Source organism: Carassius auratus, chromosome 10, assembly GCF_003368295.1.
Source record: "Carassius auratus strain Wakin chromosome 10, ASM336829v1, whole genome shotgun sequence".
NCBI classification, from domain to species: domain Eukaryota; kingdom Metazoa; phylum Chordata; class Actinopteri; order Cypriniformes; family Cyprinidae; genus Carassius; species Carassius auratus.
Genome location: NC_039252.1, coordinates 3,284,373 through 3,308,339, shown reverse-complemented (window position 1 = coordinate 3,308,339; position 23,967 = coordinate 3,284,373). Strand labels below are relative to the sequence as shown.

General features: G+C 36.8%; 1 protein-coding gene across 2 annotated transcripts in view; it reads right to left on the bottom strand.

Annotated features, from left to right (window-relative positions):
• The window catches only part of LOC113109574 (phospholipid phosphatase-related protein type 1), a 52,425-nt gene that overhangs the window by 3,676 nt on the left and 24,782 nt on the right, over positions 1-23,967 (bottom strand). For both annotated transcript variants that reach the window (XM_026273225.1, XM_026273224.1), the window contains exons 3-5: positions 7,278-7,466; positions 2,295-2,427; positions 38-288 (exon numbers count right to left, since the gene is read on the bottom strand). In XM_026273225.1, coding sequence (XP_026129010.1) covers positions 38-288; positions 2,295-2,427; positions 7,278-7,466 — 573 coding nt within the window. The remainder of the gene's footprint in view (positions 1-37; positions 289-2,294; positions 2,428-7,277; positions 7,467-23,967) is intronic.

Sequence of the window (23,967 nt, the reverse complement as noted above, 5' to 3'; positions counted from 1 at the left end):
GACAAATAAAACGAAACAATTTCAAACCCAAACTTACAGTAACGTAGACGGCGGAGTAGACGCTGAGCGATGCATCTTTGGATGGGAAGGACCTCCTGGCTCTCTCCACCACCACCTGGTTCCCAGTGCAGATGTTTCCATTGGCGATGAACTGGTAGTTGAAGCGACAATCCATCCCGGTGTAATTTGGCTTGCAGACACTCAGGAAATAAGGCGCCAAATTGCCAGTCGCTACCTGGCCAGCATTGACAAAGATGTCGGTGGCGAACAGGCCAAAAGCGAAGACACCTGCAGTGAAAAACAACAACAGCAGAAAACTATTCATCTTGTTGCTCCCAATCAAGTCTTGAAAATATAAGCAAATCAGACAAGGGCTTGGAGGACGCCTGTGAATACCAATGCGGCCTTGATGGAACGATGTTATTTTTATCTTCAACCAGAAATAATTACAAATGCACACTAGAGCAAAAAGTTTGATTTGCATACAAACAAAACTACTCTACTAAGCTTAACATCTTATGCATATCCTCTAGTTATCCCAGCTCTCTCAGATGGACATTTTCCAATTGATTTTGTGGAATACAATGGTAACCGACTTGTTTTACCGTGAAACTGTGCGTATGTGAAGTAGATTACACTTCATGGTGTCTCTGGAAGTAAGAAAGGGCATTGATGAGCAAAAAGTTGAGCTACTGGAGAGAGAAGGACAAAAGATACTATACTCTCTGGCCACAATTGCTCAAGAATGCAATCCGATGGTCCATATCACCGCAATCTCAAGCCTCAGAGGACACTATTACCAGAGTCTCCACTACATTATGCATCACATCCAGCAAAGCAACGCTCCCTGTGTTTCTCTTTCTATTTTACGTCAGGCTTTGGGTGGGCAGCATGGACATGTGTACTGAAACCAACATCCTGTAAATATGAATGCATAAAAGAAAGTTTTATTGGAAAGTTGTGCTCATTGTTTCTGTCATTATATCTGTAGCGAACATTTCAAATTGATGTGTTGTGGAGGAGGTGTTGTGCGTTCAGTCTGTTACTAATCAATAAAACAGCCACAGCTCGGCAGTTGTGCTTGAAAACTTGCACTTTTAAAATCTCCAGGTAAATCATACCATCCTAACAAAGTCAAATATTTATTGGATCTGTGGTGCACTTTTACTTTTGAGACCTCACTAAAGCATTATTAGTGATATTTGCTGCTTATTACTTTTTTTCTGTAGTATTAGTATTAATGGGTTAAGTTGATTAATAAGTCATTAATAAATATCTGCAATGGACAAGGTGTCAAAACCTACCCACAGGTTTGTCAGTGAATATGCACACGTTCGTTTTAAATATATATAGCTGGTTATACATTTTTTAACCAATCCTTAACCCACACTCTAACAGAAATAATAATAATAATAATAATAATAATAATAATAATAATAATAATAATAATAATAACAAAACTCTTTATTTGGATACATATTTAAAAAAAGAATGTCCTCAAAATATAGTTTATGTGCACGGATCGTTTTATCAATGTGAGCATTTACAATACCTTCGTTAAATGGATCATTTTAAATTATAGCCATTCAACAATATATATGAATAATTTTTAAGATTTAATTAGCAAACTGCAGGCCAATGCTTTGTTTATCTTTAAATCACAGAATATGATCTTGTATCATTTATTATTTTTTTTCTTCTATAAACTTACACCAGTCATCCAATAAACAGATACCAACAAACGTGTCATTTTGCTTTGCATTTATTTATGACAAATAACTCCAGATATTTCTGTCATTACTCTATTTGCTCTACTGTTTAAACAAGAGATGTCTGTTTATTTTCTTTTTCCTTCATTGTCATGCTAAATAATTAATGCAATTCCTTTGCTTTGCTGAGCAAGTAACAAAGCACAATCATATAACGCTCTCCACAGGAAGTGAGGAAACCCATAATTGTAGCTTCAGGAAGTGAAATGCTGCATGAATTAATTATGCTAATTTTATTTTTTTACATTTAATATATCTATAATTATCTGATATTACGTTCAGAAATTAAGACATTATCTTCCCAGCCCTAATATATGCACACAGTACCCACCCCAAAATGTATTTTATATATATAAAAAAAGTATATATATATATATATATATATATATATATGCATATGAGTATGCATTATCTCTCCATGTTCCCAAGATATTAGTTTTGGCTTCTGAAAAATCCATATTGGAACCAAATAATACTGAGCTCAAGTGTTAATAATAAAAAGCGAAGTAATGAGCAAAGACTCACCAATAAATCTAATGATTCTGCGGATGAGAGGGTTTAGGTAGCAGCACTCGCCCGTCACAATGGTTTTCTCCTGGGCTATGAGAGCTTCTCTAGTGGGCTTCATGACGTACATGGAGATCTCACCAACAAATATCTGCAGACGACACATAAAAATCATTAGATTGAAGCATTTAATGTATCTCATGTAAGCACAAGTGAGACTCATGTCTATTAGAATATTTCAGCTCTTTTGCTCATCACTTGAATTGCAGGAACTATATTCTTTATTAAAGCCCTTGTGTTATGGAATCATTGTCATCAAACCTTGTATAACTTGCTTCAGTTTTCAGTCTAAATACAATTTAGGCTGCGTTTACATGACAACGGTGTAGTTAGAAATGGAAAAGTTTTTCCCTTGTGTTTTTTAAATGTTTCACGTATACACAACAACATTTCAAAATGATTTGCATTTACACATATCTACGAAAATGGCCAAAAATGCTGTATTACGTATGCCAGTCCAGTAGTTGGCGCTGTCACCTTGTTAGTATACAGTTCCTGTAGGGCAGTGATGATTATATGATCCATATAATGCATCTCCACTGTTTGTTGTAATATTGGTGATGTAAATCTTAACTTTGCTGAAGAAGCGTTAGTAAACTCTGGAGCAGTAACAACAGTAGCATGTATTCCACCATTGTTGTGTGTGTTTGTTCGCACTTGCCTTATAAATCAACACGTACTGGGCATGTCTACAAACATAACATACTACGCACACACGTAATGTCACTGTTTTCAAAGATTCCCATTCTTTGTGGTGACACGGAAACCATAACGGAGCTGTTTTCAAAAACGTACACTTGGAAAACCGTTTTCAGTCCTCAAAATGCTGCTGTCGTGTAAACAAACAGACAAAACCATTGACTGGGCATGTTAACGTGTTATTATCACGTTAACGCATTAATGATTGACACAGATTTTTTTTACAACCTGCAAATTCCAAAAGCAATCGCACGAAGTTGATAGACATGTTCGACTTGAAGCAGCGCTGCACGCACAGAAGGATCACTTTATGACATTAAAGTACCGCGAGAGCGATAAGAGAGCACACATATCCAATGCATTCGAATCGCTCTCGCGGTACTTTAATGTGATACAGGTGATCATTCTGTGCAGCACAGCTTCAAGTCGAACACCCATAATATAACTGCTCTCCCTCTCTCATAACTGCATGTAAAATACTGATACGAGCCGTGACTGTTTCCTACACGTACAGGTTATTTTTCAGCAATAGGAAACCGGGACGTTTGGTTACCCTGTGTGTGTGTTCTTGTATATGGTTTATAAATATCTGAAATAGGTATTACAATGAAAACATGGTTTGTGAGGACAATTCCTGTGCCCTTGTATACCAAATGGCTTTAAAAAATACTATACAGTGTTTAATAGAAATTTTTAAATATGCACTTTCCGTGATGGATAGAGGTAGTGTATGGGGATATAGAATACCGTTACGTTTATATAGAGTCCTTGTAAACTACATATGCGTGTGTGAGAGAGAGAGCGAGAGAAATAAAAAGGCATTGGAACACGTTGCTAGAAACATCATACAGCGCTCGCTGTTCCTGTCAGACTCCAGCGAGTTTATCCTCCTGGTCAATAGTCCACATTCGCCGTGGCGCTGTGTCTTCGTCTTTCTTCTTCTGTGGTTTTCCTAGTTCGATAGTTTAATTGGTCAACTTCAAATAAATCAACAAATCGGCTCATTCAACAGCACACGTCACAAATTCAAACCGATAGCTCACGAACCTTTTAGACATGTTTAAAAATGATTGGGAGGTTGGGAAGTGCTCGTAAGCCACTCTGCTCGGCTCGCCTCGTAATTCATAGCAAGTGATACAAGCCGCGACCATACGAGCATACGCGATTTCCACACGACTGAAAAAAAAACGCATGCGAACTCGTACGACACCAAAAATCACACCGTGTACGCCCGTCTTAATGTTATAAGTTAAGATTTACAACAACTATTTTAACTGCAACTATGTAAAAGGAATACTACTGTAAAAAAGCACCTTATGTATTTTGTGTTTGCAACCCAAATGTTATTGAACTTTTGTTCACATAGCAGTATTTTTGAATGGAAAAAGTGCACAATAAACTAGTTTTAAATGCATTATTGTTTTTTGTGCATAACAATGTGATTAATTGCGATTAATCGAAGACAATCATGTGATTAATCAAAATTAAAAGATTTTAATCGTTGCCCAGCAAAACGCATAAAAAGTTCCAACTTTTTGGCAGAAAACGTTGCTGTGTAAACAAACACTTAGTTTAGTGTGTTTATTTGGTTTGCACCTTTATCTGTATGCAAATGACTTCTGTTATGATGTCACATGTGAAAACAGGAGTAGCTCACACTCTGGTTCATCAGGAATAGGTGTTAATATGTAAATGTGTCGATTAATATGTTAATGAGCTCTTGGTACCGATGCCATAACCATGACAAATTCCGAGGGTTTTGAAGTCTGACATATATTATCTGGGACTTTGTGCTGTGAATGTTAGAATGACACGGAACATCAAACTCTTTCTGAAAATCTGGTTTCCAAAAGTCTTTTGTGGCGTGAAATTGAGTGAACCTCTAATGATCAGCTCACTATGCCCTTGTATTATCTGGAGTAAACCAACTGTAGCTAAACACAGTGCTTCGCATTAATGATATACAAAAACAAACACAATTCATACTTTGACTCCTGGCAAAAGGCATCAATATTATGAGTGTATATAATTTTAAATTTATATTATTCATCACTTATTAAGGCTCATGTTGCTCCAAATCCATATGTACAGTTTACTAAGCGCTCTCTTTCGCTTTTGTCTTTTTCTTCAGAGCCTATGGTCTCTTGGTTACGATTAATTTGGTTTATAATACTTTATGCACCAATCTAAACAAAAATGTACGATAATGGAGAATTTAAAACTTCAATATGGGACTGTTCTCCACACATACATGCACACAATAAGTCTTTAGAAAAATGATTTATGTTAAAGTAAAAAAAAAAGAAACAACAAGAGGGAATGTGTAGTATAAAACTGGATGCAATTATTTATTTATTTTACAGCATCAGTCACAGGTTGAACATGTATGTGTCTCTAGTGAAACAAAAAACAGTCATGAAACATAACTAAACAAGAAGTTAAAAGACAGAATTTAATTAGAAAGTAAAAATAAGTTGCATAAAAAGGATGTGCGTTTGAGCTGTAAAGAAAAATGACAAAAGGGGAGCCGTTTGGGGATTTGCACCTAGAAGATACAGCATTTCACAGGCCACTTTGAAGTCAGATATTTCTCAGCCACTGACCATTTCTGAAGTTAGCAAATGCATAGGAGGGTTTTGTATTTAGTTTCATGTTCCACCACACAGAGGAGAGAAAGTTTGTGCTCACGAGCAGAGGCGGTGGCTGCTGCAGTTCTTTATATCTCTGGAGTCAAACTCACTTTGGCTTGTTTAAGGCTGAAAACACATGAGCTGATTTCTGTGCTTGGAATGATGGAATCGAACTGCAGTCTTCGTCTCTGAATGATACAGCACTGATGAAACACTGGAAACCTCTTGGTATATAGATGAATGTCCCATATTGTAATAAAAAGGTTCAAGAAACCTACAAGATGTTCTGCCATGCATACAAAGGTGATCATGGGTCAAATTTGATCTAAAAATCTAATTACTTATTAATATAAAATGATGCAGTCATTATTTAATTTTTTTCCCCTTTAGAAAATGAAGCTAATTTTGGGTGAATTGCGGCAGTTTCTCAACAATACTTACATACAGTATAAATACGGGTGAGATAACAGAACGCCCATACTGGGGTGAATTATCCTGTGATTATTCTTGATAAAAAGTCAAATTAATATATTATAAACATCCTCAATGTGTGATCAATCTGAAAAATGACCTCCAGTGTAGACTGAAGGCAGGAAAACTGAGTCCATCATTTTCAGCAGAAATAAAGTATATTCACTGTAAATTGTCTTTAGTGGTTGATGTTTTATGATCCGTGTAGTTATTAAAAGGATATGTGTTACACTGAGACTCCACTCTGGAGACTAAATTTCATTCCCCCTTCATGTTATAAACCTGCTCGTAATTAAAAAAGTAAAGAAATACTACTGTTAGTTTCATAAAAATATAAATCTACAAATAAATTCAGATAATTTAGTTACTGAATTCTTTGACAAATAAGGCTTGCGTGTGTTATTTATTGTACGTTGGTATTGCAGTGCCCTCTGGTGTTCATGTCCAGCAATCAAAAAAAACAAACAAAAAAACCCTGCAGAAATCTACTGAAATAATCCATTATTTACTTGGATCATTTATTTAAAATTATCTCTATTTTACAAATCCATCTGCCGGAGATTTTTAGATCCCAGTGCAACATTTATTCTTTTAATTATATTATATTATATTATATTATATTATATTATATTATATTATATTATATTATATTATATTATATTATATTATATTATATTATATTATATTATATTATATTATGAGTTTGGAATGAACTCAAATTTGGAGAACATTGGTTTAAAAAACAACAAAAATAAATAAATAAAAATAATAATAATTATTTTGTGATCACTCGAGCACTTAAAGCTACATGACAGTCGACGTAAAGTAATACTTCACCTAAAAATGACCGAAATTCTCAACATAAATAATTCAGTGATAAAATGTTCTTCCACCAAAGATCTTAAAATCAGCAGTTCTCATTTAACCATCATAGAATTCGATTTTGTTCACGTAAATTTCCCACCCCCTCTGAGCTTTGAAAGACCAGACTGTTGTCAATGTTTACATATATCATCAGACAGCAGTAGGATACTGATCCTTTAAGATCTAAAAAGTAGATCACATCACCAGAAGCTAAAAATCAACCCCTAAAACAAGTGGAGCTCACTAATGAGCAGTGGGTCGTTGGTGATGTACTCACGATGGCTGTGGGCGCAGCGGCCACCACGCAGTAGAGGATGAGAGGAGGGACGAAGCTGCTCTCCTCCACCCCGGGGTACGGCTTCATCAGGTCAGCGTCGTTACAGAAGAAGCCCTGGATGTGGATCCCAAACGTGTCTGTGCATTCAAAGTAGTACGCCAGCAGCACCGTCCCGGCCATGATCACCAACTGGACAGAGAACAGAGAAACAAACTTAACAAAAGTGTCTGTTGTACAGCGTTGGCCAGTAACTAGTAACTAGAGACTGGTTACAGTAATGGTATTACTTAGAAACTAGTAGTGGAACTAATTACAGTTACAATCCATAAAACAGCTCGTTACGTAGTTCATTTTGATGACAGAACCCCTACTGATTTGAAGTCCAACTATCCAATAATTCCTAGATTTATTCACATAATTTTTAATGACTTTTGAACACATGAATCACCAGTGCAGCAGACAAGCTTGGAATATGGGAAAGCTTATCTTCAGCAGATGGTAATATTGTCATTTCATAGTGAAGTTATGTCAAATGTGGCATTACTTTACTGTTTTACATCCCTCTGATCCTGACATAAATTGTATTTTAAAAGTATTCAAAATCTTTTCAGAAAACAAAACATTTGGTTACGAACTTATGCTATTTCCTTTGATAAAATACAGTACATCATTAAATATAATCGTATATGGATACAAGACAAATTATGGCTACAATAAACTCAATTAATGAAGTTAATATAGCACTTAAAAGTCACTATCAGTGTTTGTAATAACTTCTGACTGCAAGCCAATGTGGATTCTGGTCAAATGATGGCATAAATATATTGTTAGTATAATTTCATACAAATTTTATTGGTAATTGCGCTATTACAACAGTGGGGCATAAAGGAAAAGTAACATAACAAGTAGTGTAAATAATTACTGTTGCCAGGAAGTGATAAGTAACGTAATATTGCTATTTTAAGGAGTAACTAGTACCAAGTAATAAATTACTTTGAGTAACAAACCCTGAATTTCTTACACACACACACACACACACACACACACAAAAAAACCCTCCAAAACGGGTCTCATCTCCACACACCAAACTTCATGTAAGCATCTGTTTTCTGTTTGCATTAGTCCCGCTCATAAGTTAAAGTTTTGTTCTCTAAAATACTCCTCAAGCATTAATTTCCAGCAGAGTTACATAAAGGGCCTTTCATGAAACATGCATAACAGTGTCTCTGAGAGCACAGCTCAAGGCACGGTGTGCTTCAAGAGATGTGTTGTGTAACTTACACTAGCTTGCAAAAGAATGGGGTCAGATCAAGACAGAATTGATTCATTTATTAAGAAATTAATACAATTATTTAACAAATACTCATCAAAAGTCACAGTAAAAAAAAAAAAAAACAACAACAACAAAATGTATAATGTTACAAACTACAAAAAAAAATATATAAACTTCAAGTAAATGCTGTTTTTTATCATTTTAATTTTTTTAGCCCTAAAAAGAAGAAAATGTAGCATTAATAATAATACAAAATGTTTCTTGAGCAGCATATCAACATACTGATATGATTTCTGAAAGATCATGTGACAATGAAGACTTAATGATTCAGCTTTGATCACTGCAATAAATGACATTTAAAATATATGTTACAGTAGAAAACTTTAAAAAATTTAAAATTCTAATAATATTTCACAAAATTAAGTCATTTACATTTACATTACATTTTTCCATTTATTTATTTTTCGCATTCGTCATTCCTTCCTATCAGAATGTTTTCTACTGATGCAAAAAAGATTTTTTGATGGACGAAAGTTTCGGAGGCAGTGTGTAAATGTGATCGAAACAATGTGAGGTAGTATTTATTTATGTTCTGTCAAACGATCAATCGCATCCAAAATAAAACGTTTTTGTTGACATAATACATGTGTGTTCTGTGTATATTTATTACGTATACATATATACACATACATGTATGTATATATTTAAGAAAAATATGTTTATATATTAAATAAATTATTTGAATATAAATATATACAAGTAAATATTTTTCTAAATATATGCTGTGTGTGTGTGTGTGTGTGTGTGTGTGTGTGTGTGTGTGTGTGTGTGTGTGTATATATATATATATATATATATATATATATATATAAAATATAAATATACACAATACACACACGTCAACAAAAACTTTTATTTTGGATGCAAACAATCGTTTGACAGCACTAGTTTATTTTGTAACGTGTGAAAATAACGGATGAGAATGTGTGTGTAAATACCTTTTCTGTTTTACTGTATCAATTAAAGGCAGCCTTAATGAGCAGCATTGACATCTATTAATAAACATGATTTAATCCACTTCTGTCTGCCAGTGTAGACTGAAGTTAGCAGGCTTATATGGTCATGTATAGGGGTGTTTTCACTTATACATGAACACATTGTGCTCCATTCTGCACCGAAACAATCAATCCAAGATCGACTGGCCCGACTGAAAATTAACTCTGGAGCAGTTCAGTTATTTTCAGAAAACAATGCAACCCAACAAACCAAATAAACCAAGCTGTATTATGATTCATAATGGGATATGCATTAAGTAAAAAACAACAGCATCTGATTCTGTTGATGAACACATCAGTTATCACAGCTGAAATCCTAAACTTTTGTGTAATTGCTTTGCTCCTGACAAAAGGCTTGATTTACAATCTAACATATAAATATGGAATGAAAATATAAATATGAGAAGTAAGGTCTGAAAATGCCTCGAGTTCAAAGATAAGGTTCACTTCAAAACAAAAGTGGAGTATTTCAACATTACTCCCGCTCAAATGCCATCCCAAAGTCCTCTACTGTAAGTGCATCTCTATAAACCCATCTTTTTGGGGTTTTTTTACAAAGTAAAAAAGATGAAATTGTTGTATCTGGTTACAGCAGCATGTCACAGACGTCCACAGAGTTTAACTTTAACCACTAGCTGCCAGCACCGACCTCCAAATCAAATCTCAGTCCTCATCAGAAGTCATACCAGGACAGAAGGGGATTTCAAAGGGGTTGAATATGGTCTCTATGCACATCTCACATTCCGAAACAACACAATCTGAAGCCTGCAGCAATGTACTGAGTCAGCGCCTCATTTGTATTTCATGAGTCCACGTACCATGATTCCTCATACTTGAGTTAAACCTTAATATAAAGGGCATCATATGGAGCCGAAGGGGAAGCACGTCTAACCCAATTACAGTCGCAATCCACTGACACAGCACTGTTCTTCCCAGTCACTGAATTCAGAAAAGTGGCTCCAAACTATATGTGGAATATAAGGTTCATTCAGGGTAAGAGGTGATGGTATGAGATAGCAAATGGTACAGTATTTTAATTTGCCCCACGGTATTGAATGATTACCACAATCAATTATCATAATGTCATCTAGTGATTTTCAAGTAAAAAGTAGTTGCAAAGTTTGAAAGTGTTTGGCAATGGTGCTGAAGATGAATTAGAGGCAAATGCTAACAGTTTTGTTAGATACACAGCTGAGATCCAATGTTATCTCGCTTGACAACCTTTCAACACATTTTAAAGAGCCCCTAATATGGGTTATGAACAGTTCATATTTTGGATTGAGTCTGCAAAAATAGGTTGACATGAATGCAAGGTCAAAAAACACTTTTATTGTCTTATATTATGCATTTAATTTGACCTTATTTGCTCGACGACTCCCAAATGATTCGCTCAGCGATCATTTTTTCCAAAACCCTCCTTGCATGATGGTGGTCGATTTAATTTCCATTTCATAATAAAAGCAGCGTTTGTGAGTGCAGTGCTGCTTTGTGTACAGTGTTACCGGGGAAACATCTATTTTACCGCTACAAAAGCAACAACTAGCGGCAAAGAATGAATTGGCGTTTTCATTCAGACCAACATGAAAATTGACTAAAAGTCACGTTTTTCCAGGTCTGGATGCACAACAAGTGGGCGGGCAATATGCTAATGTTTCATGCTGACGTCAACATGAAACGGCTTGGGATTCAATTTAAAAATGACTCCTTTCAATGATTCGAATTGACTCTTTCTTTTGAGAGGGAATAACTTTATACACGGTGCACTTTTAGACTTAAAACTTTGCAGGATGTTTTCTTTCACTTAGAGCTGTGTTACACACTGCATGAAAGGTCATTTTCAAAAATCCATAATAAGGGCACTTTAATAGCTAGCTATAGTTTTCATTACGAAGAAACATCCATCATTGTGAAGAAACCGTTTGAGTGTCTCTATTTCTTGAGCTTTTTGTCTTGTGCTTGATTTCCATATGTTTTAAATGCTGTGAAAACTGCTGTGAGAATAACGTAATCCAGTCATAAAATTATTTAACACGGGAGGTTTAAGGCTGGAATACACTACATGACTTTTGCCCTGATTTACAGTTAAGTTGCGGAAAGTGAGAGCCAGACTGTATGGTAACCCATACTCGGAATTGGTGCTCTGCATTTAACCCATCCAAGTGCGCACACACATGCACACACACACACACACACACTGCAGTGAGTAGTGAACACACACCTAGGGCTCTGGGCAGCTATATATCCAGCACCCAGGGAGCACCTGGGGGTTCAGTGGCTTGCTCAAGGGCACTTCAGTCATGAGTATTGAGGGTGAAAATGAGCGCTGTTCATCCACTCCCCCACCTACAACTCCTGCCAACACCGAGATTCGAACCAGTGACCTTCGGGTTACAATCCAACTCTCTAACCACACCGTGAAAGTGTTTTTATTTGGAATAGGCTAATTACAGCTTGGTCCTTGAGACCTCTCTCATTCCCAACACAATGTAAAAACAGCATAATACACTACAAGACAAAACAGTAAAAACGCCTCTGCTGTCCTACAGGGGGCAGCGTGTGACTACAAACTCCAACAACACGGCAAAGACCAACTGAGTGTGTGTGAGTGTGTGTGTGTGTGTGTGTCTATAAAGAAAGAGATTCAGAATGAAACAAGCTTACTACACACTGGTCAGAATTCACTGCACTGCATACTGCTCTAGTGAGTCAGACAGTAGGCACTATCAAAATAGTGCTATGCTACAATACTGACACACAGCCTCATACTGTTGCCTGCGAGAGACTTCTAGTTATTATCTTGGGAATAAAAACTGTTATTTTTTAAATTTATTTTTTATCTGATGCCACTACATTTACTTCCAGTTCATTCACCACATTGCAATTTTTAAGGGCTTCCTGTGGTTTCATTTCCACTAATTTCCAAAAAAGTAAAACACTTGAAAAATGAAGACAAACACAAATATTAAATGTTGTAATTTTACTTTTGTAATGTAAATTAAATTATTATTTAGCCATATTGATATATAATAATAACATTTTGACCAAATGGTGCAGCCCTGCCAAAAAGTACAGCAAACCTGGAAAATTGTTTTTAAATCAATGTACAGCCCAAGTTTGTGTCATCACTTGAGCACTTTAAGCTACATGACAGTCGACGTAAGCTGCTTTAAAGGAATAGTTCACCTATAAATAATTCACTGATAAACTTTTCTTCCACTACAGATCTTAAAAGAGCAGTTCTCATTTAATCATAATATAATAAGGTTTTGTTAAAATCCCTAAGTATTCAAACTAAGCCATGTTAATAGTGCTGTCAAATAATTGTGATTAATCGCATACAAAATAAAAGTTTGTTTACTTACTATATGTGTGTGCTGTGTATATTTATTATGTATATAAAGACACACACATACAGCATATATTGAAAATATTTACATGTATTTATGTATGTATACAGTATTTATATTCTTAAATTATATAATATATAAATATATTTAAAATATAAATGTAAATTTTTTTTTTAAATATATACATGCATGTGTGTGTATTTATATATACATAATAAATATACACAGTACACACACATATATTATGTAAACAAAAACTTTTATTTTTGGATGTGATTAATGGTGATTAATCGTTTGACAGCACTAGTCACATAACTTGTCTTGAAATGTGTTTCATACGCTCCATTGATGCTGCAAATCATGGTGCTTGATAAAAAGACATCAGGTTTGGAGAGTAACGGAATACATGTAACGGCGTTACGTAATCAGGATACAAAAATCTAGTAATTGCAATCCGTTACAGTTACAATAAAAAAAAAACTATGTATTCAGATTACAGTTACATTTTGTAAAAAAAGTGGGAATACTATCAGGATTACATTTGTTTCATTTGAAATTCCATAAATTAGTATTTTGACATATTTAGCGCTGCATAATTGCTGGTTCTGTTATCACGTTGACCTGCCGTTGTGTGCACAAATAAAACCTGTCTACAAGTATAATTTTTCTCAAACGTGGGATGAGACGCTGCTACAGTTAATTAATCACAATGCTTTGAAAAACATTTTCAATTTCTGGAAATTTCACAGTTATTTGGTTTCAAAGAGGATAAAGTAAATAACATAGTTGTACAGCATAAGCTATGCATGAAGACTCTTGCGTATAAACTTTTTTGTTTATAAACAAGTAAATGTTTACTTGTACATGTAAGTGATGAAAATAGAACTACAATACTAAACTGTATTCCCAACAGATGTCTGCATAGCCTTTTATATAAAATTACGGTGTTGAAATGGTGAAACAAGACACAATTTTAATGGTTTCAAAAAAAAAATAATTTTAATGGTTTCAAAGAAATAATACAAAAGTAATCAGTTTACATTTATATTGTATAAATGCTTGCGTTGCGCTCCGGTTTGCAAGGTAAATGGGCGGTCATGTGATGTGTTTTGATTAGTGCGAAAAATATGCGAAAATAGATGCAGAGTAGGTGAAACGGAGGCTTGCCTCTGCACCGGCAACTAAAGCAAAGTCTAAGGTGTGGAAAGGTTTTGAACAAATTTATAATGAGAATAATGAGCAAGTTGGTTATATTGCTGTACACACCATCATTAAGCGCTGGAACGTGCTGAAACCATAGTGGATTCAATCATTTTCTTCCACAAAAACATGTAGGCTTAGCCTAATCTTGGTGAGTAAAGGTTTTTCAAACTATAACTAAATATTAATTGAGTCTTAAATGCAGAGTGTAGACAGAGTATAGGCTAATGCTGGCATTATTATTTTATTAAATTTCAGCTGCTAGTGGCGAAGCAAATCCGGCGGAGCCTTTATCATAATTTGGTTATTACCAAATACCCATTCTAATATAGAATTTATCTTAATTTAATTTAAGAAAGACTCGTTTTTATTGGTGCGTTGGACTATTTAGCTAAATGAGCCTACGTCTAGATCTATTTTGAGTGCCGAGATGTTATGATGTGAGGACATATTTCTTGCTTATAGCCAATGTTATTCATAAATTAATTGTTAAAACATCAAGGCCTAACTTTCAAGCCCCAAATACAGCTCTACACCAGTCCACGACTGGTAAAAAATTATAATGCGAAGAGTGAAATATGGATGTACTACTAATTACTATTTTGCATCTTAATTTTATTTGCTTTTTTACCTTGAATTCCATTCCTTAATTTGATATTATTTATATTTTTATATTTAATCTTCTGAGTTCAGAAACATTGTTTAATATTCCGCTGTTCATATTTTATTCAAAGTTCAGGATCAAGATAAAGTTATTACTCTTATGTTTCTTATGATAACTGAGATAATGCTGCTAAATTTATTCTTTTTTTACCTTGAATGTCATTGCTCTAATTTATTTTTTATATTTTTATATTTCATATTTTGTTCTAATGTTTAATATATCTGCTGCTCATATGTTCATTTATTAGTGTGTTATATGATTAGAATATTATCCCGGTTTTAAAATAAAGAACAGCAATGATATTTGAGAGTGTATTTTCCCTTTTCAGGAAAAGTATCGAAAAAGTATCGAAATCACAATTCTTGACTAGGTATCGGTATCGACAAAATAATTTTGGTATCGTGACAGAACTTAGTTCGGAACCAGAGCTTAGTTCGCTTAAAAAAAATTAAATTCAGTCATCTTTTACTTACCCTCATTTTGTTTCAAACTTGCATGTACAGTATTTATTTCTCCTGAGGAAAACAAATGTTGAGGATTCAAACAACACTGGATCACACTCCCTTTCATTATTTGTGCTATAGAAATACAGGTTTGGTAAACCATAAAGGAGAGTAAATGAAGAATACAATTTTGGGGTGAACTATTTCTTTAATAGACTAGAATATAACTGGATTGGTTTGGCTTTTGATTGGACCAGCAAAAAAAATAAAAATAAAAAAAAAACTCAAACTCCCACGCATCCACCTCACATTACACTAAACACCACTCTGAACACCCAAGCAATTGGCAGAGAGATTTGCAAGTGCCACTAACATTTACTTCTGAAAAAGTACCATAAAAATCCAGTTTCCCCATAATCCCTCATAAATAAGCAACCACATCCCATCAGCCACACGTCCAACCAGAGCAGATCAGATCTAAAACTAAACAGAAGGGCAATGCTACAGCTGTTCCAGACAAGCAGAATCAATCATAACAGGCCATATGCATCATAAACACGAGAGCTCGGCCAACTTACACGGGGACACGGCCCTGAAATGCACATGATGAACGACTTCACACAACCATGATTCATCACTGTTCGTGAATCAAATGAATTACACCAGTAGATGGTTCACTCTATTTTCGGAAAGCTTGCTGTAAAAATAGTTTACAGTGCGCTCTGACACCGCATGATGAAATGAGGCGCATTCTGAGTTTATGCAGATTTCCTAATAATTTATCAACTTCTACTTCTGAACTTAAAAGAACCCATCAATACATGTTTTTTAAACACGGTTTTCTTATTGCGGTGGAAGCAGTTCGTATTAAAATTATATTTGGGTTAATTGTGCAGTTGATTGAAATAGCTCTTGCTGGTTGCAAATTTAAGCAAATGAAAAGAAAACAATTTGCATAATGATTCGTTCTGATAAAATAAACATCAAAAGAAGCTTGCAAACAATTTGGTATTCATACAGACATGGCCTACTGACTAACTAATGTGACCAGACTTCGGATATAAAAAAGATGAAACGGTTCACATGCTTAGAGGAATAATTCACACATCACTGTAAATCATCATTACGGTTTATTTATAAATGTGACCCCGGAGCACAAAACCAGTCTAAGTCTCTGGGGTATATTTGTAGCAATAGCCAAAAAAAAAAAAAAAAAAAAAAAAAAAAAAAGAACATTGTATGAATCAAAATTCTGGATTTTTCCAAAATTTTTCTAAATATGTTACTCTATTATTTACTTGAAAATGTAATCTGAATATGTAACTCAAGTTACATTATGTGTAACCCCCAAAACTTATTTTTATTTTTCTTAATGTGAGCTTGTGAAAAGAGAGAGATGTTTATTCAGACATATTTGATTCAGCTCATTCATTTTAATAGGTTAATTAGATCTTCTCAAAAGAATTCACCAGTGGGCCTATCCTAAACTCTCCTACAAATAACTAGACAAACATCATTTAAAGCCTTTGCTGTGTTCAGTATTCAGATTTGTTGGCTCTCAGTCCTGTCAAGAGATTCTAGTGCATGCATCAATCATGTCTGTACACCTGGATTTGAGCAGTTTCACTACGTTCTTCCATGAACATACTGTCAAACTGTCTTGTGGAGCATCTGTGATCTGCAATTCACCGACTGTTTTGAGGGTTTAAAGAAAAGAAACTCAGTTATCATTCTTGCATCTTGTGACTGGTTGTGATGCAATGCATTTGAAATCTTATACGCAATCGGGTATCAACTGACAGCACAATACATTCGGTTCATGTTGAAAAGTAGACTAAGGGTGCTTTCAGACTTGGTTCGCTTGCCTGGTCTGAACCCCAGTCTGATTGCTCCCCCCTCCACCTGCCCCTGCTGGACTGTGTTCATTTTATAATATTTGAGTTCTGATCGATTGCGTCATCAAGCCAGCAGCTGTTTACCCTGTTGCTTAGTAACGATGGCGCAGGAGAAGGCGGCAAATGCATAGCATTACTCCCTGCACTTTTATGTTTTTACGTTTTTGAACCGTTCGTTTTGTTTACAAAGCTTCGTTACATAACGGCACTTGCGTCTATCTTACGAATGTACTGCAAATGCTCTAAAGAGTGCTGAAGGTGAACAGAAATTAGATGTACAGCTCTCTGTTTGCAGCACGTCAGTCACGCTTGTCAGGAAAGTGAGTAAAACACACACACAAACACAATTTCATCAAATAATATGTCATTAATAGCAGGTCACTTATGCGATGTGGTACGATTGTGTTCACATCAGCAGCGAACCGTACCAGAGTTCACATGAACTGTACCCCAGACCACAGTTTTTAGCGGACTCTGGTACGGTTCGCGTGTGCACACCCAAATACAGAAGACGTTCACATCATCCAAACGAACCGAACTCTGACGTCAATCAAACCTGGGTGCGCACCAAAAGTGCTAGTGTGAAAGCACGCTAAATGTCTTCAGGTGAGCCATCCAAGGACTAAATCTCTCTCTGGCTGAGGTTGGCTTGCTTGTTGGAATTGGCAGGTACAAGTGTGTTTACAGGGAGGAAACATTAAGACTGCTAGACTGCAGATTTCTATTGACCTCCAAAGTTTCCTGGGTAGTCTTCACTGATCAGCCACAACATTAAAACCACATGCCCTGGACTCCACAAGACCTCTCAATGTGTCCAGTGGTCTCTGGGCCTCCATGAATTGTACCTGTTAGTCCAAAACCCATAGATGCTCAATTGATCTGAGATCTGGGCACATTTTAGGCCAAGGCAACACATTGAACTTTTTGTAATGTTCCTCAAAGCATTCCTGAGCTTTTTTTTTTTTTTTTTTTTTTTGCAGGATGGCAGGTGCATTATCCTGCTTTTGTATTTGCTCTGATACCTACAAAACTATGCTGAAGGCCATGGATTTGTGTTAGAATCAGAATGGTGAAAGATTTTCACCTTTCAACACAAAAACTTTAAATCTCGTATGGAAAGCGCACTTCCTCAACACATCCCATAATGTTTTGAGAATTAGGCCAGTAAGCAGTGAGGAGGCTGTTTAAACGAATTTAACCATATGTGTATCTATACTATAAAAGCAATCCAGTTGAATGTGTTTTTAACTCCTTCTGGAAGCAGTTGAAAGTGGACAAACTATTCAGACCTTATTTACACCTGTATTTTACTTTGCCCATTTGTGATTGGATCACCAAAAGATGCATCTTTAATACCAGGAATAAACAGGGGCCCAAGATCTTTTCGCTTGCTCATCTTTCCTTATTCCAACACATGAAATTCAAGAACTGCCATTCTTGAATCAGTGCTACTCACTTCACCTGTCAGTGGTTTAAATGTTGTAGGCTATGTCCTACCTTGAGGACAACGTTAGCCTTTCAAACAATGTTTAGTTTCTTGCATTCTAAAGTGAACACTTGATCTGAAAGTCAATTTGTACATGCAACAACAGTCCTAGAATACAACTAATACATGTCTCTTGGTGAAACAGCCTTCAATAAAATATTAATGAAAATGTGTCCTAAATATAACAAAATAACACACATCAGCCTTACAAGTGTCAAAGAACTAGATCTCTACTCTTATAGACTGAGAGACACAAAAGCACAGCTCAAAGTCCCAATGGATGGCTGAAAAGCAAGAGCACAGCACTTTGTGGCTGGACTTTTAGGATGAATAATTAATTGTGTCTGATGTTATTGGGGAATAGTTGTCTTGCCGGGAGCAGATCTCCATAAGGTGGTTCAGTGTGCTCTGTTGCTAAGGCAGGGTCCAAAATTAACTTTTTCCCACACCAGCCAATGGTGGGTGAGGAGAGAACATTTGCAAGCCAAAAATAGTTTTGACAATGAAACTGCAGTTTGCCTTGTTAAAGGTCAATTTCTCTGATATTGTTTCCTCTTGATGCATTTTTCCATTAAGCATCCAAGACTGATCACCTGTTAGTTGAGTATAAGGGCGGATAAACGTTTAAATGACACTGTGCTATGGGGTTACGTGTTTCTGGCTAACTCTGTTTGGTTTCAGTGATGCGATCCAATGATAAGATTGGACCCCATTTACACCTGTATTTCTTACTGACTACTTGTTGTCCGGTCACAACATTGCATGTAATTAACTATTTCCATGTTGTAAACTATTTAAAATACTATATATAATGCTGAATTTAAAGATATAATAATGCGGAATTACAATTTGTTGGTCCCAATAACACCAAATGTCTGATTTTGCCAGAAAATTATAACCATACATAATTTATAAAGTTGCTTAAACAATTAGTTAAAAAAAAAAAAAAAAAAAAAAAAAACGGCACCATGCATGTACAGTATGTATAGTTTAATACAAAGGACCAAAAGCCAATCACAAAAGTAGGTACTTTCTTCATTTAAAAACCATGAGATGCAGTGGGATGCATCAATGTAGCAATTCATGCGCCACTCATTAGGTATTCTCACATAACTAGTCAGACTGATGGCTGAAGGTCTAGAATCCATGGCCTCTTACATTGGCCTGCTCATGTTTGACCAACATGTCAAACAACCAATCACAGTTTGTTTCGGGGCGTGGAAATGTTGCCACAATAACAGACTGGTGTGTAAATCCCTCTGACGTATTATAAGGATTCTGTGCCACAAACTTTAAATATTTTAAATACTTTTGAAAATCCATCGTTCCTGATAAGCGATCATCATCACAGTTGTAAACATGTCGGCTTTCTTCTTTTGTGAGGGGGTTTGGCGGCACAGCAGCTTTGCTTCCAGGCAGAACATTAAAGAATGCGACACACACGTCTCCCGGAAATCCTATATAATTCAACCAAACTGATGAAGACTTCAAAACACCTGAAGAGTTTCCACTTTTTTTGTGGACGTTCAGCCAAAGGCCTGAGGGCGTGACGCCTCAGGCTGAGACTACTGTTAAGGCTCTCTGACGACTGACGCAGACCTAAAATTCAAATGTTTTTTTTTTTCTCAATTCGACGAATATTAGAATCTCAATTATGTGTATTGAACCGATTCATATATACACTCACCTAAAGGATTATTAGGAACACCATACTAATACTGTGTTTGACCCCCTTTCGCCTTCAGAACTGACTTAATTCTATGTGGCATTGATTCAACAAGGTGCTGAAAGCATTCTTTAGAAATGTTGGCCCATATTGATAGGACAGCATCTTGCAGTTGATGGAGATTTGTGGGATGCACATCCAGGGCACGAAGCTCCCGTTCCACCACATCCCAAAGATGCTCTATTGGGTTGAGATCTGGTGACTGTGGGGGCCATTTTATTACAGTGAACTCATTGTCATGTTCAAGAAACCAATTTGAATTTATTCAAGCTTTGTGACATGGTGCATTATCCTGCTGTAGGTAGCCATCAGAGGATGGGTACATGGTGGGCATAAAGGGATGGACATGGTCAGAAACAATGCTCAGGTAGACCGTGGCATTTAAACGATGCCCAATTGGTACTAAGGGGCCTAAAGTGTGCCAAGAAAACATCCCCCACACCATTACATCACCAGCAGCAGCCTGCACAGTGGTAACAAGGCATGATGGATCCATGTTCTCATTCTGTTTATGCCAAGTTCTGACTCTACTATATGAATGTCTCAACAGAAATTGAGACTCATCAGACCAGGCAACATTTTTCCAGTCTTCAACATTCTCCTCTGACCTCTAGCATCAACAAGACACTTTCGCCCAAAGGATACTGGATGTTTTTCCCTTTTCACACCATTCTTTGTAAACCCTAGAAATGGTTGTGCATGAAAATTCCAGTAACTGAGCAGATTGTGAAATACTCAGACCGGCCATCTGGCACCAACAACCATGCCACACTCAAAATTGCTTAAATCACCTTTCTTTCCCATTCTGACATTCAGTTTGGAGATCAGGAGATTGTCTTGACCAGGACCACACTCCTAAATGCATTGAAGCAACTGACGTGTGATTGGTTGATTAGACAATTGCATTACTGAGAAATTGAACAGGTGTTCCTAATAATCCTTTAGGCGAAAGAGTGTGTGTGTGTGTGTGTGTGTGTGTGTGTATCTATATATATATATATATATATATATATATATATATATATATATATATATTGTGACGAGTCAGCTGCCTCCTCCCTGATTATCACCGGCACCCCGTCCTAAATCGCCGCCCTTCACCAGGCTCCCGACTGGAGTGGGTGTGTGAGAGGAGGGGCGCTGGACGAGTCAGGGCTGGCGGCGTGTGATGGGGCACACCTGAAGGAAGTGGAGCCTCATCACCGCCACTGTTTAAAAGCCCAACGCGCCTCTCCTCAGGAGACCGGTCTCTTCCCTGTGCATGCACACTGGTGTCCTCGTGGGTCCAGGAAGGGTGCGTTGAGGGACTCCCGCGCCACCAAGACGTGAGCTGCCAGACCCGCGATCCGGATGGGAACCGCACCCGTATACACGGCCGACGGGCCAGGATGCCGGGCCGTCCATCCCCTACCAGCGCCGCGGCCAACGAGAGAGACGCGGCCGCTAGGAGAAGCCGCCACCCCTCGCGCCCCGGACCAAGGAGGGGCGATGAACTTCCTCGATGAACACTGCCCGACCTACACAAACCCCGCAGCACGACGAGGACACCAGATTCCCTGTTATTTTGGACACTTTCCCCCGTTGGCCACTTTTATTCCCTGTTATTTTATGATTTCTGTTAATAAAAGCCTCTCCGAGACCTGACGCCACGCCCACTGTGTCTGTCTTGTGCTCCTCCCGTATATATATACATACACACACACACACACAAGGCATGTTAATAATTAGTTTAAAACATTTTAATATATGACGGACACCCAATGGCCAATAGGAACAATCTTTGACCAATGAAAAAAGTTTCAAATCAATTCACTGAAACAGTTTGAACCGGATCATGGAATTTAACTGAAGTTACAAACTTTTTTGTACATTTACAGTAGCTGTTTATCTTCACCATGTCTCAAGACTTATATATATAAATATGACTTATCCCCTCCCTTCTTACCAGACCAGTCAAAATGCTCAATTAATGTATTTTGTTTCGACAAACACTGCTTAAACATGGCAGTCGAATCAGAGTTGTAATACATCATGGGTAATCAGCGATAATTTTTATTTATTTATTTTTTTGATAAATTCCGGAAATTGCCTCTGATCTAATCATGCTTATGGTATAATTATAGTCTGCAATGCGTGAATATTCCTTTCATCAGAGCTAACAGTGAAAATAGGTCAACAGATGGTTGTGGTGTATTCCAGGTATACGTCTGTCATTAATGGTGAAGGGAGACATGTAGATTGCCACCAATTCACTAACACAAAAAATCTAATACCAAAATATTTGTACTTTAAAACTAGGCACAAGATCTTATAACAGAAGCCAATTACTCATTGCTTTTTTTTTTGCCTCGTTGTTTGTCGATCAGTCAAAAACAGGCCCAATGACTGACCACATAAACAGGAACAACGTGATCAGAAGATGGCCAGCATCCAGTTCCTGCACAGTCAGTAGCTGGGAGAGAAAGGTATCTGGCATATGTCACCATATTGGACACACTTCTCGGATCGGGTGCCTTTTCACAGGAATGCTCTCTCTAAAGAAACTGCACACACGACTGTATTTCTCATCGTCTTCACTAAGCGAGCATTAGGCTGCATGATCGTTTCTGTGTGGCCTAGTTTCCGTCTCTGATGTGTCTTGAAAGCTCCAAGCAGATCCAGAGGAAAAGCAAAAGAAACACACACACTCACACACATCCATTTAGAGGGAAGCACTGAGGAATAAAGGATTCGCCTTGTAAAGGGAACCTGTTTTTAAGTGTGTTTTATCTCTGTTTGCATGAAAAGTCCCAACTGAAGTCGAACTGAGAAACTACTAGCATAGATATACATTTTACTTCTCTCTTACACCATTTGGCAAGTGGTCTGGCACTTTGCTGCCAACGTGTAATCCCTCTATTGTATGCGGCCACGAAAGGAAAGAAGCACCGGCACTAAATGAGGAAGTTAAATGTCATTCAAGTGAACACTCAGTAGGCAACTACAAAAACAGGCACAATTAAGGCTGTAAAAAGTACACTTCTATTTTAGAAATCTTGCATGACATGTATAAAGTCATAGTTTTTGCTATTTTTGGACCAAAATTTATTTCCGATGCTTCAAAAAATTCTAACTGACCCTCTGATGTCACATGGACTACTTTGGTGATGGTTTTATTACCTTTCTGGTCCTTTTATTACCTTTCGTTTGGAATGACATGAGGGTGAGTTATTAATGACATAATTTTGATTATTGGGTCAACTAACCCTTTAACTGAAGAAAGTTCTGGCACATCTAACTATTAATTGCATCAATGCATTGGCAGAGGGAGTCAATGGGGCAGTAGTCATTTGGAGATAAAGCTAGGTAAATCTGGGTATCATCAGCATAGCTGTGATTGACAATTTGGTTCTTTCTCGTTATTTGACTTAGTGGAAGCATATACAGACTAAACAAGAGCGGTGCAAGAATTGATCCTTGTGGGACTCCGCATGTCATGGACTTCCACTTAGACTTATGCTCTCCTAGACTCACATAATAGCCTCTCCCTTCTAAGTATGACCTGAACCATTTGAGTACCATCCCAGAAAGCCAGACCCAGTTTTCCAGTCTCTCTAGTAGT